General features: G+C 41.0%; 1 protein-coding gene across 7 annotated transcripts in view; it reads left to right on the forward strand.

Moving 5' to 3' along the window:
• Window positions 1-330: 330 nt before the first annotated feature.
• LOC128704088 (uncharacterized) overlaps window positions 331-18,183 on the forward strand; it is a 43,347-nt gene continuing 25,494 nt past the window's right edge. For 6 of the 7 annotated variants that reach the window (XR_008409408.2, XR_008409407.2, XR_008409409.2 and 3 more), the window contains exons 1-9: window positions 331-486; window positions 6,800-7,013; window positions 7,947-8,154; window positions 9,913-10,070; window positions 11,706-11,868; window positions 11,991-12,118; window positions 13,085-13,223; window positions 13,933-14,120; window positions 17,297-17,465. Coding sequence is in view for 2 of the 7 variants with exons in the window: in XM_053799110.2 (XP_053655085.1) it covers window positions 7,950-8,154; window positions 9,913-10,070; window positions 11,706-11,868; window positions 11,991-12,118; window positions 13,085-13,223; window positions 13,933-14,120; window positions 17,297-17,465 (1,150 nt within the window). In the remaining 5 variants the exon portion in view is untranslated. The remainder of the gene's footprint in view (window positions 487-6,799; window positions 7,014-7,946; window positions 8,155-9,912; window positions 10,071-11,705; window positions 11,869-11,990; window positions 12,119-13,084; window positions 13,224-13,932; window positions 14,121-17,296; window positions 17,466-18,183) is intronic. The other variant, XM_053799111.2, reaches the window with a different exon arrangement.

Here is an 18,183-nt window from a genome sequence, read left to right on the forward strand (position 1 = left end):
CCATGCACTGAGGTAGAGGAGGCTGGGCTTGTGGTGTACCGGGATACCACCTTTATGGAAGTGCCATAACCATGGGCATTCTACATGAAGTATGAAGTGTCATCCATTTCTGTACAATGTATCATGTGGGAATAAAGTCTGAACTAGAGTTTAATGTTTAATACTGGAGGAAGTGTCCCCCTAAAGAGAGGTTCCTTGGCGCTGCTGAGGGGCTCTTGATCTAGGGAATTGGATCTGTGCTCCAATTCCCTGAATTAAGCCTGAATGTCTTCCATCACCCCACAGGCACTGGATAATCCCTACGGGTTTAGCTCTCCCACATAATAAAACTAGAAGTGTGTGGTAAGGCCTGGAGATGGCGCTGAGGTGGAGGCTGCCAGCGCAGACTACGCTGCTCTACACACTTCCACTTCTCTCGTATTTACTCCACTAATATCGCTTCCAGGGGAACATTGCGTAGTCTGGACGGAAAGACACAATTGTAAGGTAATTGTCTAGTTGGTTTGTATATGTCATGAGCTCACCCTTGATGAAATAATTGGTAGAATTGTGGTAGATGTCGGGATTGTCAGTTTCAATCGATATCAGAGTTCTAGGTTGTTACTGTATTATGTGTAGGCTTATGTGTGCTGTGATGTAGGCTGAGTTTTGTCGTGTTAAGAGTACCTTTAGTATTGCAGATGTGTTAGTTTTTACTAGTTTATTTTGCCTTTGATATGGTAATAAAAATCCATAATAATGACAGATGCGCTGTTTATAATTTACGAATTTACCCTCTTAGGTTATTACTGAATCATGAGACATTCCGTGTAAATTAATAATTATCATAAGCAGCTAGACAGTGATGTCAGCCTACAAGTGGTAATACAGACACTAATCACGATTAAACTTTATTGTATGTTTGGCCTAGGGTGGAAAGCCTCGCTTTGTTAGGCACTGGAGAAAGATTTCCCATTGTTTATCACATTTAATGACTCGTTAATTAGCGGCGAACATGTTGGTGATATAATAATGTGCTGTGTATGTCAACTGAACAGTAGAAAATGGTGATCCTCACACTGTGGTCTGACAATTGGCATCCCAAGTGAACCCGTCCAAATCTACGTTCAACTCAGGATACATTCAAAAGGACGCTCTAAATCCGTCGGAGTCATAAAGTGCCTGGGAACTAGGAGGTTAACAGGTTTGATCCAAGGAAGAGGATATTGTGGGTTGGGGTTCGTAACAGGGTGTGATTGGAGAAATACGCAATTGCTCTGCTAGGTGTTTATTAGGTATAAAAGGTCTTGTCGTCTGCCAGCGTATCTTAGCAGCTCTGTGTCCAGCCCAAGACAGTTCAACAAAGACAGCCACCCTGACTTATTTTCATTAATGTCATTTACTAAGTGCATGCTACAACCAGTCGATTAATATTAACCCATATACCTATTTACCGCTAGATGAATAGAGGCAGCAGTGTTAGGATTCTTCTGGCTTGATTCTGGACAAGGCATGACCTATGAACACCATACATCTGCTGGCAGCAGATTAAGCAAGTTTATTTAGGTACAGGTACACATAACTACAGTTACATAAATTATCATACATAGCATATGTGTAGATTACCTAGGATAACCCAAGAAAGTCAGACGAAGTGACTTATTTCCATTGGGGTCCTTGTGAAATGTGATAAATATTATTTGTTTATATGTATAAAGAAATGTTCATATGCAGATTGCCGCCCCTGTTCACTTAATAGTAAATAGGTTCCCAAGTGTTAGACTACTTGCTGATCACAGCATAAAGACCCTAGTGGAAATAAACATTATAGGGCTCTATTAGATTATTCTAGGTTAAAATCTCTTAAGTGTATGAAAGCATACTGCTGCGCAGAAGTATGCTACCCACTAGTAAGAAGGGGCTATAATAGTCTTAACAAAACTGTATACAGCAGCAATGTGCTGTGGCCATATCCTATATAATAGTTGTATAGCGGGAACAAAATCCTGCTATATTTCCATCATACAGGTTGGAATATCATAGTATTGAAATATGTCAGTCTGAGCCGGGAGACGCCATTAGGACAATTAGGATATCGTCAAATATTCCATTACTGTTAGCTACTGTTATCTGGAAAACAATTCTTCACAGGCTCCCACAAGAAGACGTTTAAATGGGTGATATCAGGGAAACCTGGAGATCCATTTAATGGGGTCATCGCGCCCAGTTTATATGACAAGGAAGTTAAGAGACCTAATCATAAATAATCAACTCAACAAGTATCACTTAATAATTACTGAAGACTTTCAACATCAGTCTCATCTAGACAGAAGACCCACAAATATCTAGCTTCCTAAACCGTATGTATAATTGCCTTTGTTGCGCTCGTTAACCAATTTCACTTGAATTACTGGGGCGTCTGCATCTTCTCTTGACCACATTCAGACAAACGTACAGTTCCTCTAAAAGCTGGCATAATCGCTGATAACGCAACTGATCATTACCCAATCTTTCTAGCTACCAGCATAACCAAATCACAGATTGACACTCGAAATATCCCGTAGGCTTCACGATGAAGCTTCAGCGCACTCGGCTCCCACACTGAGTTTCTGTGATTCGATTCCCGGTAAGGGTGGAAACGTTGGTCATGTTTCTTCACACCTGTTGCCCCTGTTCACCTAGCAGTAAATAGGTACCTGAGTGTTAAGACGACTAGCCAGCCTACCCAGAAGAACTGTTAAAGATCTGTTAAACACTAACAACTAAATACTTTTAGTAGTTATAGACTAGCTAGTTATGAGAGTTGTAAAGTGTTGTAAATGACCATCACCATGAAAATCTGTGTAGTCTGCAGAAAGGGTAACAAACAAAGTCATGCCTGGATTGCATGCAATCTCTGTGGTAAATGGTCCAATGGGTCATGCAGGAGTTTACCTGGAGAGGGTTTCGGGGGTCAACGCCCCCGCGGCCCAATCTGAGACCAGGCCTCATGGTGGATCAGGGTCCGATCAACTAGGCTGTTACTGCTGGCCGCACGCAAGCTGACGTACGAACCACAGCCCGCTTGGTCAGGTACTGACTTTAGGTGCCTGTCCAGTGCCTTCCTGAAGACAGCCAGGGGTCTATTGGTAATCCCCCTTATGTATGCTGGGAGGCAGTTGAACAGTCTTGGGCCCCGGACACTTCTTATGTTGTCTCTCAGTGTACTCGTGGCGCCCCTGCTTTTCATCGGGGGAATGTTGCATCTCCTGCCGAGTCTTTTGCTTTCATAGGGAGTGATTTTCGTAAGCAGGTTTGGTACCAATCCCTCCAGGACCTTCCAAGTGTATATTATCATGTGTCTCTCTCGCCTGCGTTCGAAGTAATACAGATCAAGGACCTTCAACCGTTCCCAGTAGTTTAGGTGCCTTATCGTACTTATGTGTGCCGTGAAAGTTCTTTGTACACTCTCCAGGTCTTCAATGTCGCCAGCTTTGAAGGGGGCCGCTAGTGTACAAGAGTATTCAAGCCTAGAGAGCACAGGCGATTTGAAGAGAATCATCATGGGCTTGGCGTCCTTAGTTTTGAACGTTCTCATTATCCATCCTATCATTTTCCTAACGGATGAGGTAGATACATTGTTGTTTGTGCAAGACAGGTATACAATACCGACAAGATGAAAGTTAAGACACTTGTGCAACATCTGGTTATCTTTATTGTAAACGTTTCGCCATCCAGTGGCTTTATCAATACAAATTCTTGGACATAATTAGAAAACAGAAGAACTATATACAGTAAAAGATGAGGTAATCAGTCCCTCAGCCTTGGAGGTGGTGTTTACAACACCGTGGTTGTAGAGATTCTGAAGCACAGGTAAGGAGACTGGCGCTTATATAGGCGTCAGTGAAGAGAGACGTGTAGCAGACGAGGGCATAGTCACTGGTAGGCGGGATTCCCCAGTGGAAGTAGGTCCTTCCCAAATTGATGGGCTAGTTGTAGAAGTTGTACAAGATCTACAAGACCTTCTTCACGACTTCTACAACTAGCCCATCAATTTGGGAAGGACCTACTTCCACTGGGGAATCCCGCCTACCAGTGACTATGCCCTCGTCTGCTACACGTCTCTCTTCACTGACGCCTATATAAGCGCCAGTCTCCTTACCTGTGCTTCAGAATCTCTACAACCACGGTGTTGTAAACACCACCTCCAAGGCTGAGGGACTGATTACCTCATCTTTTACTGTATATAGTTCTTCTGTTTTCTAATTATGTCCAAGAATTTGTATTGATAAAGCCACTGGATGGCGAAACGTTTACAATAAAGATAACCAGATGTTGCACAAGTGCCTTAACTTTCACATTGTTTACCTGGAGAGAGTTCCGGGGGTCAACGCCCCCGCGGCCCGGTCTGTGGCCAGGCCTCCTGGTGGATCAGAGCCTGATCAACCAGGCTATTACTGCTGGCTGCACGCAAACCAACGTACGAGCCACAGCCCGGCTGGTCAGGAACCGACTTTAGGTGCTTGTCCAGTGCCAGCTTGAAGACTGCCAGGGGTCTGTTGGTAATCCCCCTTATGTATGCTGGGAGGCAGTTGAACAGTCTCGGGCCCCTGACACTTATTGTATGGTCTCTTAACGTGCTAGTGACACCCCTGCTTTTCATTGGGGGGATGTTGCATCGTCTGCCAAGTCTTTTGCTTTCGTATTGAGTGATTTTCGTGTGCAAGTTCGGTACTAGTCCCTCTAGGATTTTCCAGGTGTATATAATCATGTATCTCTCCCGCCTGCATTCCAGGGAATACAGGTTCAGGAACCTCAAGCGCTCCCAGTAATTGAGGTGTTTTATCTCCGTTATGCGCGCCGTGAAGGTTCTCTGTACATTTTCTAGGTCAGCAATTTCACCTGCCTTGATTATTATTATAATCAAGGGGGAAGCGCTAAACCCGTAGGATTATACAGCGCCCAGGGGAGGGGGGATGTGGAAGGCATTCAGGCTTAATTCGGGGAACTGGAGCACAGATCCAATTCCCTAAATCAAGAGCCCCTCACCAACATCAAGGAACCTTCCATGAGGGGTCACCTGCCTTGAAAGGTGCTGTTAGTGTGCAGCAATATTCCAGCCTAGATAGAACAAGTGACCTAAAGAGTGTCATCATGGGCTTGGCATCCCTAGTTTTGAAGGTTCTCATCCATCCTGTCATTTTTCTAACAGATGCGATTGATACAATGTTATGGTCCTTGAAGGTGAGATCCTCCGACATGATCACTCCCAGGTCTTTGACGTTGGTGTTTCGCTCTATTTTGTGGCCAGAATTTGTTTTGTACTCTGATGAAGATTTAATTTCCTCTTGTTTACCATATCTGAGTAATTGAAATTTCTCATCGTTGAACTTCATATTGTTTTCTGCAGCCCACTGAAAGATTTGGTTGATGTCCGCCTGGAGCCTTGCAGTGTCTGCAATGGAAGACACTGTCATGCAGATTCGGGTGTCATCTGCAAAGGAAGACACGTGCTGTGGCTGACATCCTTGTCTATGTCAGGCGAGATCCTCTGACATTATCACTCCCAGGTCCTTCACATTACTTTTCCGCTCTATTGTATGGTTAGAATTTGTTGTATACCCTGACACATTTTAATTTATTCAAGTTTCTCATATCTGAGTAGTTGAAATTTCTCCTCGTTGAACTTCATATTGTTTTGAGTGGCCCATTTGAAGATTTGGTTGATGTCCGCTTAGAGTCTCGCGGTGTCTTCATTGGAGGTCACTGTCATGGAAATCCGGGTGTCATCCGCAAAGGAAGACACGGAGCTATGGCTTACATTTCTATGTCAGAAATGAGGATGAGGAATAGAATGGGAGCGAGTACTGTGCCTTGTGGAACACCTTTTTACCGTTTCTGCCTGGGACTTTGCTCTGTTTACTATTACTCTTTGTGTCCTTTATCACGCATTTTGTGTGCTATTACACCATGGTCACATTTGTCGAAAGCTTTTGAAAATGTCTGTGTATACTACATCTGTATTTCGTTTATCCTCTACAGCATCCAGGACCTTGTCATAGTGGTCCAGTAACTGGGACAGGCAGGAGCGACCTGCTCTAAACCCATGTTGCCCTGGGTTGTGTAATTGATGGGTATCTAGGTGGTTGGCTATCTTGCTTCTTAGAACCCTCTCAAAGATTTTTATGATATGGGATGTTAATCTGTAGTTCTTTGCCACCTTTTGTGGAGTGGGGCCTTTAAACCAGCTACAACTTTTTATATAAAGCTAGAGAAATGTTCTTGGGTCTGCCCAAACGAGACACACCTATATGAGGAAATTACAATATATTAAGACAAGAACACCAATAAAATATCCTTAAAAGACATGTCAGCCTGGTACGACAGCTGGGGATATCAGATCTGGTCGAGTTGGCTCATCCCTTGCCCTCACTTGTGTGGCTTCTTTCATGTGTTAGGTCATGAAATTTCCCAATGGAAATCGTGGATAAGTCAGTGTGTTTAGTGGAGGAGCAGCCAGTAGCACATTCGTTGCCTGTCTCTGTTGCTGTTACCTCTGCAGCAGACGCAGCAACAGCATCATTGTGCTTTTGTTGTTTAACAGCAGCAGCTGCTTATTTTACATAATGGGGATTCATTTCTTTCTCTATTATTAGGTGTCACACTCTTGCAATTTTAACACAAATTGGACAAGATTATATTTCTCATTAAGTCGTATTTCTAAATTTTCCCTGATGTTAGGCGGTAGCATGTCACAGCTGGAGACCTGAGCCCAACTCATAATTAATTGTTTTGTGGAGTGAGGTTGGGTGTGCGACTTATCAAATCTTTTTCCTCCCAGGATGAAACCCACAACAGTCGACTAACACTCAGGTATCCACGTATTCATAGGGAAACAGTGGCAGGAACAAGGGAATTTGGTCAACGTTTCACCGGTGCCAGGGAGCTATTACCTGACACTCGTTGTGTGAGCTGAAGCGGTTATCAACTGAGACACAAGCACCGCATTGAGCAGTTTAACTTTCTGGGGTTAGCCTGGGTTACTAACCCTCCAGGTAAATATTTCAAATAGTCTTCTTGTAAAAATATTCTCAAGTAAGGCATGCCCTGTATCTTATTATGTATTATAATTTCCTGGTGTAATATTTAACCAAACTTGGTAAATGAATTATGTTAATCTTTGTGTACCATGTATACACTCAGTGGCCACTTTATTAGTACACCTGCTCGTTAATCAGATATTTAATCAGGCAATCACGTGGCAGCCCCTCAATGCATAAAATCATGCAGACATGGTCAAGAAGTTTAGTTGCTGTTGAGCCCGAACATCAGAATGGGAAAGAAATGTAATCTGAGTGACTCTGACCGTGGAATAATTGTTGGTGCCAGACAGAGTGGTTTTGAGTATCTCAGAAACTGCTGATCTGGGATTTTCACGCATGAGTCGCTAGCATAAATTTACAGAGAATGGTGTGAAAAACACAAAACACCCAGTGAGCGGCAGTTCTGTGGTCGAAAACGCCTTGTTGTGTGAGAGGTCAGAGGAGAATGATGGTCAGACTGGTTCAAGCTGACAAGAAGACGACAGTAACTCGAATAAAAACGCGTTGCAACTTGAAATTGATGGGATATTGCAGCAGAAGACCACACCAGATTCAATTCCTGGACATAGGTTCACCAAAACTGGATCGAGTTACGATCAAGGAATTCAGCATATATCATATAGAAGTGATTGAAAAAACGTCACCTGGTCTGACGAATCGCGATTTCTACTGCGACATGCAGATAGTAGCGTCAGAATTTGGCGTAAACGTTTAGAATGTGGCTGTTCTGGAGTCAAAGGGGAGGCCCTACCCAGTACTAGAAGGGTATAGTTAATAAAGTGGCCGCTGAATGGTATTAGCGATAACATGACATTTATATATAATCATATATTGTTTATAAATTCACCAAAGAGACTCATATTACTTTTTTTTTTCTTGGCTGAGACTATGAGGGCGAGTGTGTTGGTTGTAGTGGTGTGGGTGTGCACGGTGGGGGGCTTGGTAGTGAAAGAGGATGAGATACCCCAGGAAGCTGCTACGCCCCAACCCCTACTCAACACACCCACCACCCACACCCCAACGCCCATGTCCAGCAAGGTCCCACCCCGTGACGCCCGCAGGCTGTACCAGCTCACTACCACCGTCAGTGTGGGTGAGTAACTCGTGTTGCTTTATTCGTCAGGGAAGGGTGCCCTGACATGCGTTTTGGTCATACATCATAGACCATTACAGCTTGAGTGTGCTCCTTTAGAGTTTTAGGGCAACTTCTGAGCTGCTGACGATTACTCGCACACTAAGTTAATTTATACACAAATTACTATATAAGAGTATTGTAAATATTTGAAGTTATGCAAGAACCCTAACTAAACATTTAAACTGATGTTTGCGTCCATCAATCATTGGTGCAGCTGGTAGTGTCGTTGATGGGGACACGACCATAATTCCTGCCAAAAAATTGAGGGCCCTTATAAATAATTGAACTTCAACCCGTCGAATTGAAGGCTTTAATTACCTACTGTTTCTCTGAGCAACTCAGTCATTAGTTTACATTTTATAATGCATAAAACCTGCTGTATGTACTCCACGGAATACTACTTTATTATTTCTGTAAATTGTTATTTTGGGAATAGTAAATTTATTCTAGTTGTTTAGCACGTCTGAGCCAGTCATTGGTTAGTATCATGCGTTTGTTCGAATGTAAAGAAGAAACGCGTCTGGGAATGGGAGGTAATCGTGTATATGTATATATATGTATATGAATATGATTATCAGAGGGAGGTAGAGGTAGGTTCGCCAGGACGGGTCCTGGCCCGGGTCTTTTGTGTGGTGACCCGGCACCTACACGGGAGGGCTAGGATTTTTAACCCCGGAGGGTTAGCCACCCAGGATAACCCAAGAAAGTCAGTGCGTCATCGAGGACTGTCTTATTTCCATTGGGGTCCTTAATCTTGTCCCCCAGGATGCGACCCACACCAGTCGAATAACACCCAGGTACCTATTTACTGCTAGGTGAACAGGACAACAGGTGTAAGGAAACGTGTCGAACTGTTTCCACCCGCCGGGAATCGAACTCGGGCCCTCCGTGTGTGAAGCGGGAGCTTAAGCCACCAGGCCACCAAGTCAACTCCAAGTCTCCAATTACTTGAGTCAAGAGCTCTTTGCTACCATCATGGCAACCCTCACCCCATGAAGGCATATTGCACGTTGCACCTAGATGTGTCTAATCATGGCCCCTTAATGTTAGTGATTCTGTAATTCATAATTGATGCTTGTCAAGATCTTGATCAGAGGAACTGGACCTATCCTCCCCTTCATTGTTTCGAACCTTATTAAAAACGCCTATAATATTTATAACATACTGACATGAGTAAAGCAAAGTTTGTTTTCCATGGTTGAAGTCTTGGACCAGGGTTGTTGTGCCAAGAGCGCACTTGTTTTATTGTTTAACTTACTGTGGACTTCACTAAGTGCCACTCTTATGTAGGAATGTGTGTTTTTATAACTTAATGTACCCGGAAAGAGTCATAATTAATTGATTGTGAGCACTCCCGGAGAATAGCATGGTTGGGCCTCACTGGCATATCATTGAGGGTTTAGTCGATATCAGAACATTACCGCCTTTCCTAGGTTAATGTGATTCTTAAACCCAACAAAAACAATAGATGTATCTGGTATACAGGTTTATTACGCCAGTCATGGTGGCATGTCTCGCTCTGGTCTGAGCACTGGTGACAAATCTCCCCAGTTTTCTCAGCGATGCTTAGTCTGCCCTCTGGGCACATGTTAGTCGCCTCTGTATTCGCTAAATAACCCACTGGTAGGCAAAACGTTTATCTTGATTCCAAGCCTTCTTACATTTGGTGGAGATTCGTGCATGTTCAACAGAGTAATGTCAGTTGTTATCACACAGGTGAACCTGATGATGGCTCCACCAACAAGGACACACCAACGGTTACCTCTACGCCCACCATTAAGAAACCTCAACACCCATCCCGCCCACTGCCCACTCCAGTGCCACCATCTGCACCACCCACACTCCCACCCTTCCCAGTGCCAGTGCTCCCACCTGTAAGTTTTAAATTTATTTAGGATTGTTCTAGCTTAAGTGACAAGTTTTCGCTGATGGAGCAGTGGCACTTGGGATACTTAGTTTTATTTATTTGTTGCCATCCAAATCTTATATAGGAAGAACCTGTAAATTACAGAAAGTGCTACTTACAACTATAATGCTTCAATATCGAAATGTTCAAATTTCATTGTTTCAAATACTCAATTGTACTTCATATTGTAAATTGTTTACTGTAATTTTTAACACTGAACCTTTCATTACTTGTTAATTTTAAGTTAATTTTAAGCCTGCCCATAATGCTCTGCATACAAGGGGCTTTTGGCATGTACACCCAACTAATATAATTCCTTGTACAACTATGTATCATGTCCAAATAAACTAGTATATTAAAAGAGACCAGAAAAATTTCTTCACAGATAGAGCACTAATACTATATTTTTAAGCGCAAAACCCATATGAGTCATACAGGGCTATGAAGTGCAGTAGATAGCTGGACAGAGCTCCAGGAGGTAGTGTGTGCTGTAACCACTACACTTGAAATTCTTTGACAGTAAATATTGAGGATAGAACACAGGTCACATAGCTCTGATCCTGTATCATACAAGGCTAAACAAAAAATATGAGAAATCCAAAATTTGAAAGAATAAAAAATAACAACATAAGGAACCAAATGAAGGGATGGACTCCACATTAGAGAAACAAAATGAGCAGTAAGAACTTTAAAGGTACTGTATTTTAATATCTTGTCAGTTTTTGGGAGGTTCCAGAATTTAGAATGCCAGATTTTTAGTTTTATTATAATTTAGTGAAATACAGAACCGCTTATTCGCTCTTAGCATCCTTAAGGGATGCATTCCACAATAAGTTTGTAAATGATAACTTTGTGGATATGGAAGGAAAAGAGGGAATACAAATGCATAAATTCAAGGATTTTTGGATTAAAATAAGGGTGGGATGCAAAAAGTGGGTCATACTAAGTGTTTATTCACCCAGGGAAGAGAGGAGTATAGAGGAGATAGGGAGAGATTTGGTGAGATATTAGCTGTATTACCCTTATGGGTTTAGCACTTGGTTTTGATTAGATTATGGGGAGTGCTAAACCCGTAGGGATTATACAGTGTCTGTGAGGGGGATGGAAGGCATTCAGGCTCATTCAGGGAATGGGAGCACAGATCCAATTCCCTAGATCAAGGGCCCCTCACCATCATCAAGGAACCTCCCTTGAGAGGTAATATATATACAAGGTGATCTGTTCTTGTTAATTGTGGTTCCAAGAGCCATTCTTGCAGATAGCAGCACATACACCACATGTAAGCTGTGGATTTGTGAATCTAACTGAGAAGGATAAGCAGTGGTGTGAGACTTATTGTCATGTTAGTAAATTCACTGATGAGCAAATGTGTATACTGAGGAATATATTACAGGTACACTGTTGCATTTTGCATCTTTTGTGCAATACAAAAGGGAAAACAGTAAAGAAGGCTATTTTCTGCTAGGTTTCAGTTTGGATAATTGTTTTTTAATGGATATGTAATGTAAATAATTCAGCTGTGCTTATTTGTTAAATCTAAATACAGTACTACATAATTTTATGTTGCTTGTATTTAATATACTTCTCCATTTTCTGTTTCCAGAAATATGATTTAACATTGGAGGTGATTGATGTTCACAATAATGAAACATTCCTTGTATGGGAACGTGAGCGTGATATGCAGGCAACCCACTCCATAACAGCTGAGAAACTTAATGTATCATGCATGTTCAATACACAGACAGCAGAGGGCTACTTAGTAGAGGGTAAGTAGCATGGTGGCTGACATGGGATACTTGGGGAATAGCAGATCAATTACCTTTCTCAAGGATTAGCTAATAATACAATATTGCAAGTTCCAGCATTAGTATGATCATTTCTGATGCAGGTGTGAAGTGTGTTCGTTACAGCGTTCTACCCCAAAGATGTTTCTGTACTTCCCACTTCTGTCGGCCATATGTAGCTGTGGGCACGCTTCTCAATTATCTTCGTACTGAAAATGCAAGTTCCACCCAGGTGAGACGCCAGTGTGTATTTGCAAATTATTTCTTATCAGCCGAATATGTTTATCATTTTCACTGGGGATCTCCTGTTACTTGGAGAGTTCCGGGGTCAACGCCCCTGCTGCCCGGTCTATGACCAGGCCTCATGGTGGATCAGGGCCTGATCAACCAGGCTGTTACTGCTGGCTGCACACAGTCCAATGTACGAACCACAGCCCGGCTGGTCAGGTACTGACTTTAGGTGCCTGTTAAGTGCCTGCTTGAAGATAGCCAGGGGTCTATTGGTAATCCCCCTTATGTATGCTGGGAGGCAGTTGAACAGTCTTGGATCCCTGACACTTATTGTGTTGTCTCTTATCGTGCTAGTGGCACCCCTGCTTTTCATTGGGGGGATGTTGCATCGTCTCCTGAGTCTTTTGCTTTCATATGGAGTGATTTTCATGTGCAAGTTAAAGTTTTGCCTTGACTGGCTCATAAAGACATCATACATATTTTTATATCCTTACATTGAGTGGTAATCATACTTTGCAACATTAGAATACAGTATACCATATTTTCCGGCATATAAGTCGAGTTCCCCCCCCCCCCCCCCCCCCCAAAAAAAAAAAAAGTCTTGGAAAAATCACCCTGCACATTGAACATATAATGTTCAATGTCAGGTCAAGGGTAGGCTCTTGGTTACACTTTAGTAGTTATTTACTAATGTTACATTACAACTACTTTGAAACATAATGCCAGCAAGCAGCTGACACTTGTGCACCTTATATGCTGGAAAATATTTTAATGTGCATAATTATAAGCATGAATAATGTGTAATTCTTATGTACCTCTTGGATAATAAATTTGTTTTTTATTTATGCATTAGAATACTATTTGCTATATAGCACTGCAATATCATTTGTCTAATATATAATGATCATCTGTGGGTAATTATTCAACAGGCATAGCATCAGATAACACACACTAATTTGTTTACCAGCAGGAAAGAGTTGGTGGTGCAGGTGGAGTGGAGGTGGCTGTGTGGCATGCAGGAGATCACGACATGGTTGTAGAAGCAGTCTATACTCGTACTGCTGTCGGTCAACTGACACCTCTCTCCTTCACTGTTAGAGGAGCTGGTAAGAAGGAAGGGCAGTAGTGTAGTTGCTTGCCATTATGTGGAAGGAGGATGACTGATGTATATAGACTGTAATGTTCATTATTAAAAAGCAACATGTGTAATACTTCATTTTTTTAGATTAAGCTTGTTTTATTTTGTTTATAGAATTATTTTTATAACAAAAAATAATTAAAGTACTTGAGAATGTGTAATAATAATACCTTATTTCCAAGAAGTGTTCAGTTTTATGGGAATCTCATAGTATTTACTTAAAATAAGACCTAAACAACTGAATTCTTAAAAAAAATATTGTATACCAGTAGATGCAAAGCTAATTATGTCTTATGAGTAAAGCAAAAGATTGGTAATATACTTTAGGAACATGGTAAAGAATATTGTAATAACCCAGTACTTTTTCACTAGAGCATAGGTAATATGGAAATGCTGAGCTGATGCTTTGGGAATACAATAGACGAGAAAACTACGTAATATAATTTGAGTGTTGTGTGTAAGTATGGCCTTGGGGCTCATGGTATGCATAACATTTAAGTTTTCCAATTTTGATCTCAAAGAGAACAAGACAGTTATAAATATCACAATGAGAGAGAAGTAGTGAAGCTTGCTAAAATTTACTTAATTTATTGTTTTATCACAGAGTAATAGGCAGCAGTTTACCAATGCATTCTTGTGAAAATTTGTCACTCTCTGATGATGACTTTCCTCATAAGGTCGGGTATTCAAGCTACATGGCGGACCATTTTGGTTACAATATCGGGTCAAGTCGTGGGCTTTAGATACCGACTCAGTATATGATCTGGTAGCTACAGCTCCTGGAGTCTTCTGTCCTGGTTATGTGAGGAAGTTCCTCCCAAAGCTTGCTAATCAGTTTTCACTTACAATGGAGACTGTAATAGAGGTAAATACTCTGTTTTTTTCAGTTATTCTGCACTAACATTATTACTATGACTGAAAATGCATGAAGGCTTTAGGCTTATATTAATAAGATGCTTATATTAAAGAATAAGCTGCTCTTTGCATTTTCTTATGAGAATATCACATTTCTTTTTGTGAAAAGCATAACACCATATGTATTAAGAAGCCTCCCATATTCTAAATAAAGGTGCACAACCAGCAGCTTGCAGCCCTTGGGTAGCACACTTGTGGCTCTCAGTGTCACTGGCTTTTCTAAGTTTATAAAATAAACTGCATAGTTTTTTCAGTAATTAATATTTATTAAAAAGGTTATGCATTCCTGTTCTAAATAATAAATAGGTGTCACTGGGACAGTGTAAGTGGCCTTATCTCGTGTATTTTATTCAGTGCCATGTACCAATAATATTTATTTACCACAGCAACCATTTTCCCCCAAGTTAGGGTGATCTAAATTCAAATTCAAATTCAAAGTTTATTCTCTATAAGGATTACAATGCTGAGTTTACAGAATTTGGTTATTGTGTGGTTTACATGTAGTAAAATAATAATTACAGAGTGTACCACTAGAACACCTAGCATGGCTAAGCATTTCGGGCAGACTTAGATTAAATCTTAAGTTTAAAATATTACAAAATTATGAGGTAAGTTGGTATTATGGCTAAGTGACTAAATACTAGTTTGTGAGTTTAGCAATGTCAATGCTTTTATTTTGGCACTATACATAGTTTCAGTATTGGAGTATCACAGTCCAACTTATGACTAGTTAAGATTCATTATTTTGACATTGAGATTGATATTTCTGTTTATGGTCAAATGGGTGAGTGAGTGTAAGTGTGAACCACCAGGTGGTATTCGTATAATTAGTTGACAGGGTGTATCGGGAGATAAGATGTTTTCTGATGGTAGTTTTGAAGGTGATGAATGTGTCTGCAGTTTTAGAATTTTCAGGTAGGGTGTTCCAGATTTTAGGGCCTTTGACATACATTGAATTTTTGTAAAGGTTTAGTTGGACACGGGGAATGTCATAGAGATGTTTGTGTCTGGTGTTGCGCCTGTGGGTTCTGTCACAACCATCAAGAAAGCGTTTTAGGTCAAGGTTAATATTGGAATTTAAGGTCCTGTAGATGTAGATTGCACAGTAGTAAGTGTGGATGTACTGAACAGGGAGTAAGTTTAGATCTATGAAGAGTGGGGGGGTATGTTGCCAGGGATGGGATTTAGTGATTATTCTTACTGCGGCTTTTTATTGGGTTATTATTGGCTTTAGGTGTGTTGCTGCAGTTGAACCCCAAGCACAGATAGCATAGGTGAGGTATGGATATATAAGTGAATGGTATAGTGTGAGAAGGGCATTTTGCAGCACGTAGTAACGTATCTTGGAGATGATCCCAACCGTTTTGGATACTTTTTTGGTTATGTGTTGGCTATGGGTGCTGAAGTTCAGGTTGTCGAGGTATAGGCCTAGGAATTTACCCTCATTATGCCTGGCAATTAGAGTGTTGTTGATCTTAATGTTAATTTGCGCATCTCCTGCTCTGCTACCAAACATAATGTAGTAGGTTTTGTCAGCGTTAAGCGTAAGTTTATTGGCTGTCATCCAAGTCGATATTTTGATCAGCTCCTCATTAACAATGGTGTTGAGGGTGGCAAGATTAGGGTGAGCGATGACATAAGTTGTGTCGTCAGCAAAGAGAATGGGGTTCAGGTGTTGAGATACGTTTGGAAGATCATTGATGTATATGAGGAAGAGCAGGGGACCAAGGACACTTCCCTGCGGAACTCCAGTATCAAGTGGCTGTGTTGTTGATGCTGTGTCTTTAATGGTGACATACTGATACCTATTAGTAAGGTAAGATTTGAAATAAGCAAGCACATGGCCTCTTATACCATAATGGTCAAGTTTGTGGAGTAGGATGTCGTGGTCTACTGTGTCAAAAGCTTTTCTTAGGTCAATAAAAATTCCTAGTGGATATTCCTTATTTTCCAATGCTGTGTAAAGCAGATCTAGCATTTTTATGATTGCATCGTTAGTGCTTTTATTTTTCCTGAATCCAAATTGGCAGGGGTTGAGTATGTTTTGTGCCGTTATAAATGAATATAGTCTCCTGTGCACAAGTTTCTCAAAGATTTTGGATAGCAATGGTAAGTTTGATATTGGCCTATAGTTATTTAAATCTGTAGGGTCACCACCTTTATGTATTGGTGTAACCCTTGCCGTCTTGAGTAGTTTCGGGAAGGTGCTAGTTTCTAGTGACTTGTTAAAAAGTAATGAGATAGTATGCGAGAGGACATGGGCCGCTCTCTTGTACAATAATGGTGGGACATGAGACAGATTCCCTGAGTTATTTTTAAGTGACTTCATAATCTCGGTGACTTCCATGGGCTCAGTTGGAGCAAGATAGAAGGAATTTGGGAAATTCCCATCTAGGTAGTCCCCGGCATGGGCATTGGTACGTGGGATTTTATTGGCGAGATTAGAACCTATGGTTGAGAAGAAGTCGTTTATCTTGTTAGCTGTGTCAGTGGGTTGCAGTGGTGTTTCATTAGGTTTAGTTAGGACAATATTCTTGTTTTTTTTCAGTTTGTGGGTCCCTAGAATCTGAGAGAGTGTTTTCCAGGTCTTTTTTATATCTCCTCTTGTGTCAGTGAATCTACTGTAGTAGTATAGTTGTTTGGCTTTCTTTATTACTTTGGTGAGGACTGATGAATAGTGTTTAAGAATATCTTTGTGTATTAAGCCCTGTCTATATTGCTTTTCATATTGGTGTTTCTTATCAATGGATTTCAGAATGGTGCTGGTTAGTCATGGGCAACCAAGCCGTTTGTTTGTGATCTGTTTCGTTTTTATAGGACAATGTTTGTTGTATAGTCTAAGTAGTTTGTTAAGAAAAATGTCTGTCCAGTCATCAATACCATTGGCCTTGGAAGAAGAAAGTATTCACTATGTACCAAAAACCACACTTTTTACATACTCATTGAAGATATGTACATACTACTTTTAAACTTCATTTTTTATCTGCATAACCTTCCTGCTTGCATCAGCTTTTTGCCAAATCATAAGATATATAATTTAATTAATCTTTTGTGATGCATTCCATAAAATAATTAATTGTGCTCATTTTTTATATTTTGTCATACTGTATTGCCTTTGTCTTTTAGAATTTGGGAACCATCGCCTATGAGTCACAGCACTATGAGTCAGAGGAGAAGCTGGTATCGTTCACCTACCTGCCACATTTGCATGCTGATGGCATGTTCCTCCTCAGTATTCCAGGGCTCACAGATATGGCTATTGAGACTTACAGGGTTATCCACGACTTCAAGACTGGTCAGTTGATAATGCCGGATGTAGCTTTGTTCTGCTTAAGAATAAGGGAGATGAGAATGATTGGAGATATTGAAATTAATCTTGTTATGCTCAGGGAAAGTGTTAAATCTGCAAGGGTCATAACAGTGCATGGGAATGGGAGGAAATCAGATATGATCTAAGGAAAAAAAAAACCAAACCATACCACGGGCGGGGATAGAACCCGCAATCAGAGAGTCTCAAAACTCCAGACCGTCGCGTTAGCCACTGGTATGGTTTGTTTGCAATCGTGTTATTACGATTTCGTGAGTCATGATCTAAGGAAAGGGGGAATCGTTTAAATTTTTTGGATCAAGTTCTTCATTAGTATCAAGGGACATACAGTGGACCCCCGGTTAACGATATTTTTTCACTCCAGAAGTATGTTCAGGTGCCAGTACTGACCGAATTTGTTCCCATAAGAAATATTGTGAAGTAGATTAGTCCATTTCAGACCCCCAAACATACACGTACAAACGCATTTACATAAATACACTTACATAATTGGTCGCATTCGGAGGTAATCGTTATGCGGGGGTCCACTGTATATGATCTTCCTTGTGGCTTAACATTTAAACAAATGAAAAAAGTTTTAGACAAAAAATCAAAACAGGTAAAAGAACTCTGTAAAGTATATTTTTACTGCAGTCAGACTTCATCAGACCAAAACCAAAATATACAGACCTCTCTGTGCTTGCTT

The sequence above is a fragment of the Cherax quadricarinatus genome, chromosome 66 (assembly GCF_038502225.1).
Source record: "Cherax quadricarinatus isolate ZL_2023a chromosome 66, ASM3850222v1, whole genome shotgun sequence".
NCBI classification, from domain to species: Eukaryota; Metazoa; Arthropoda; class Malacostraca; order Decapoda; family Parastacidae; genus Cherax; species Cherax quadricarinatus.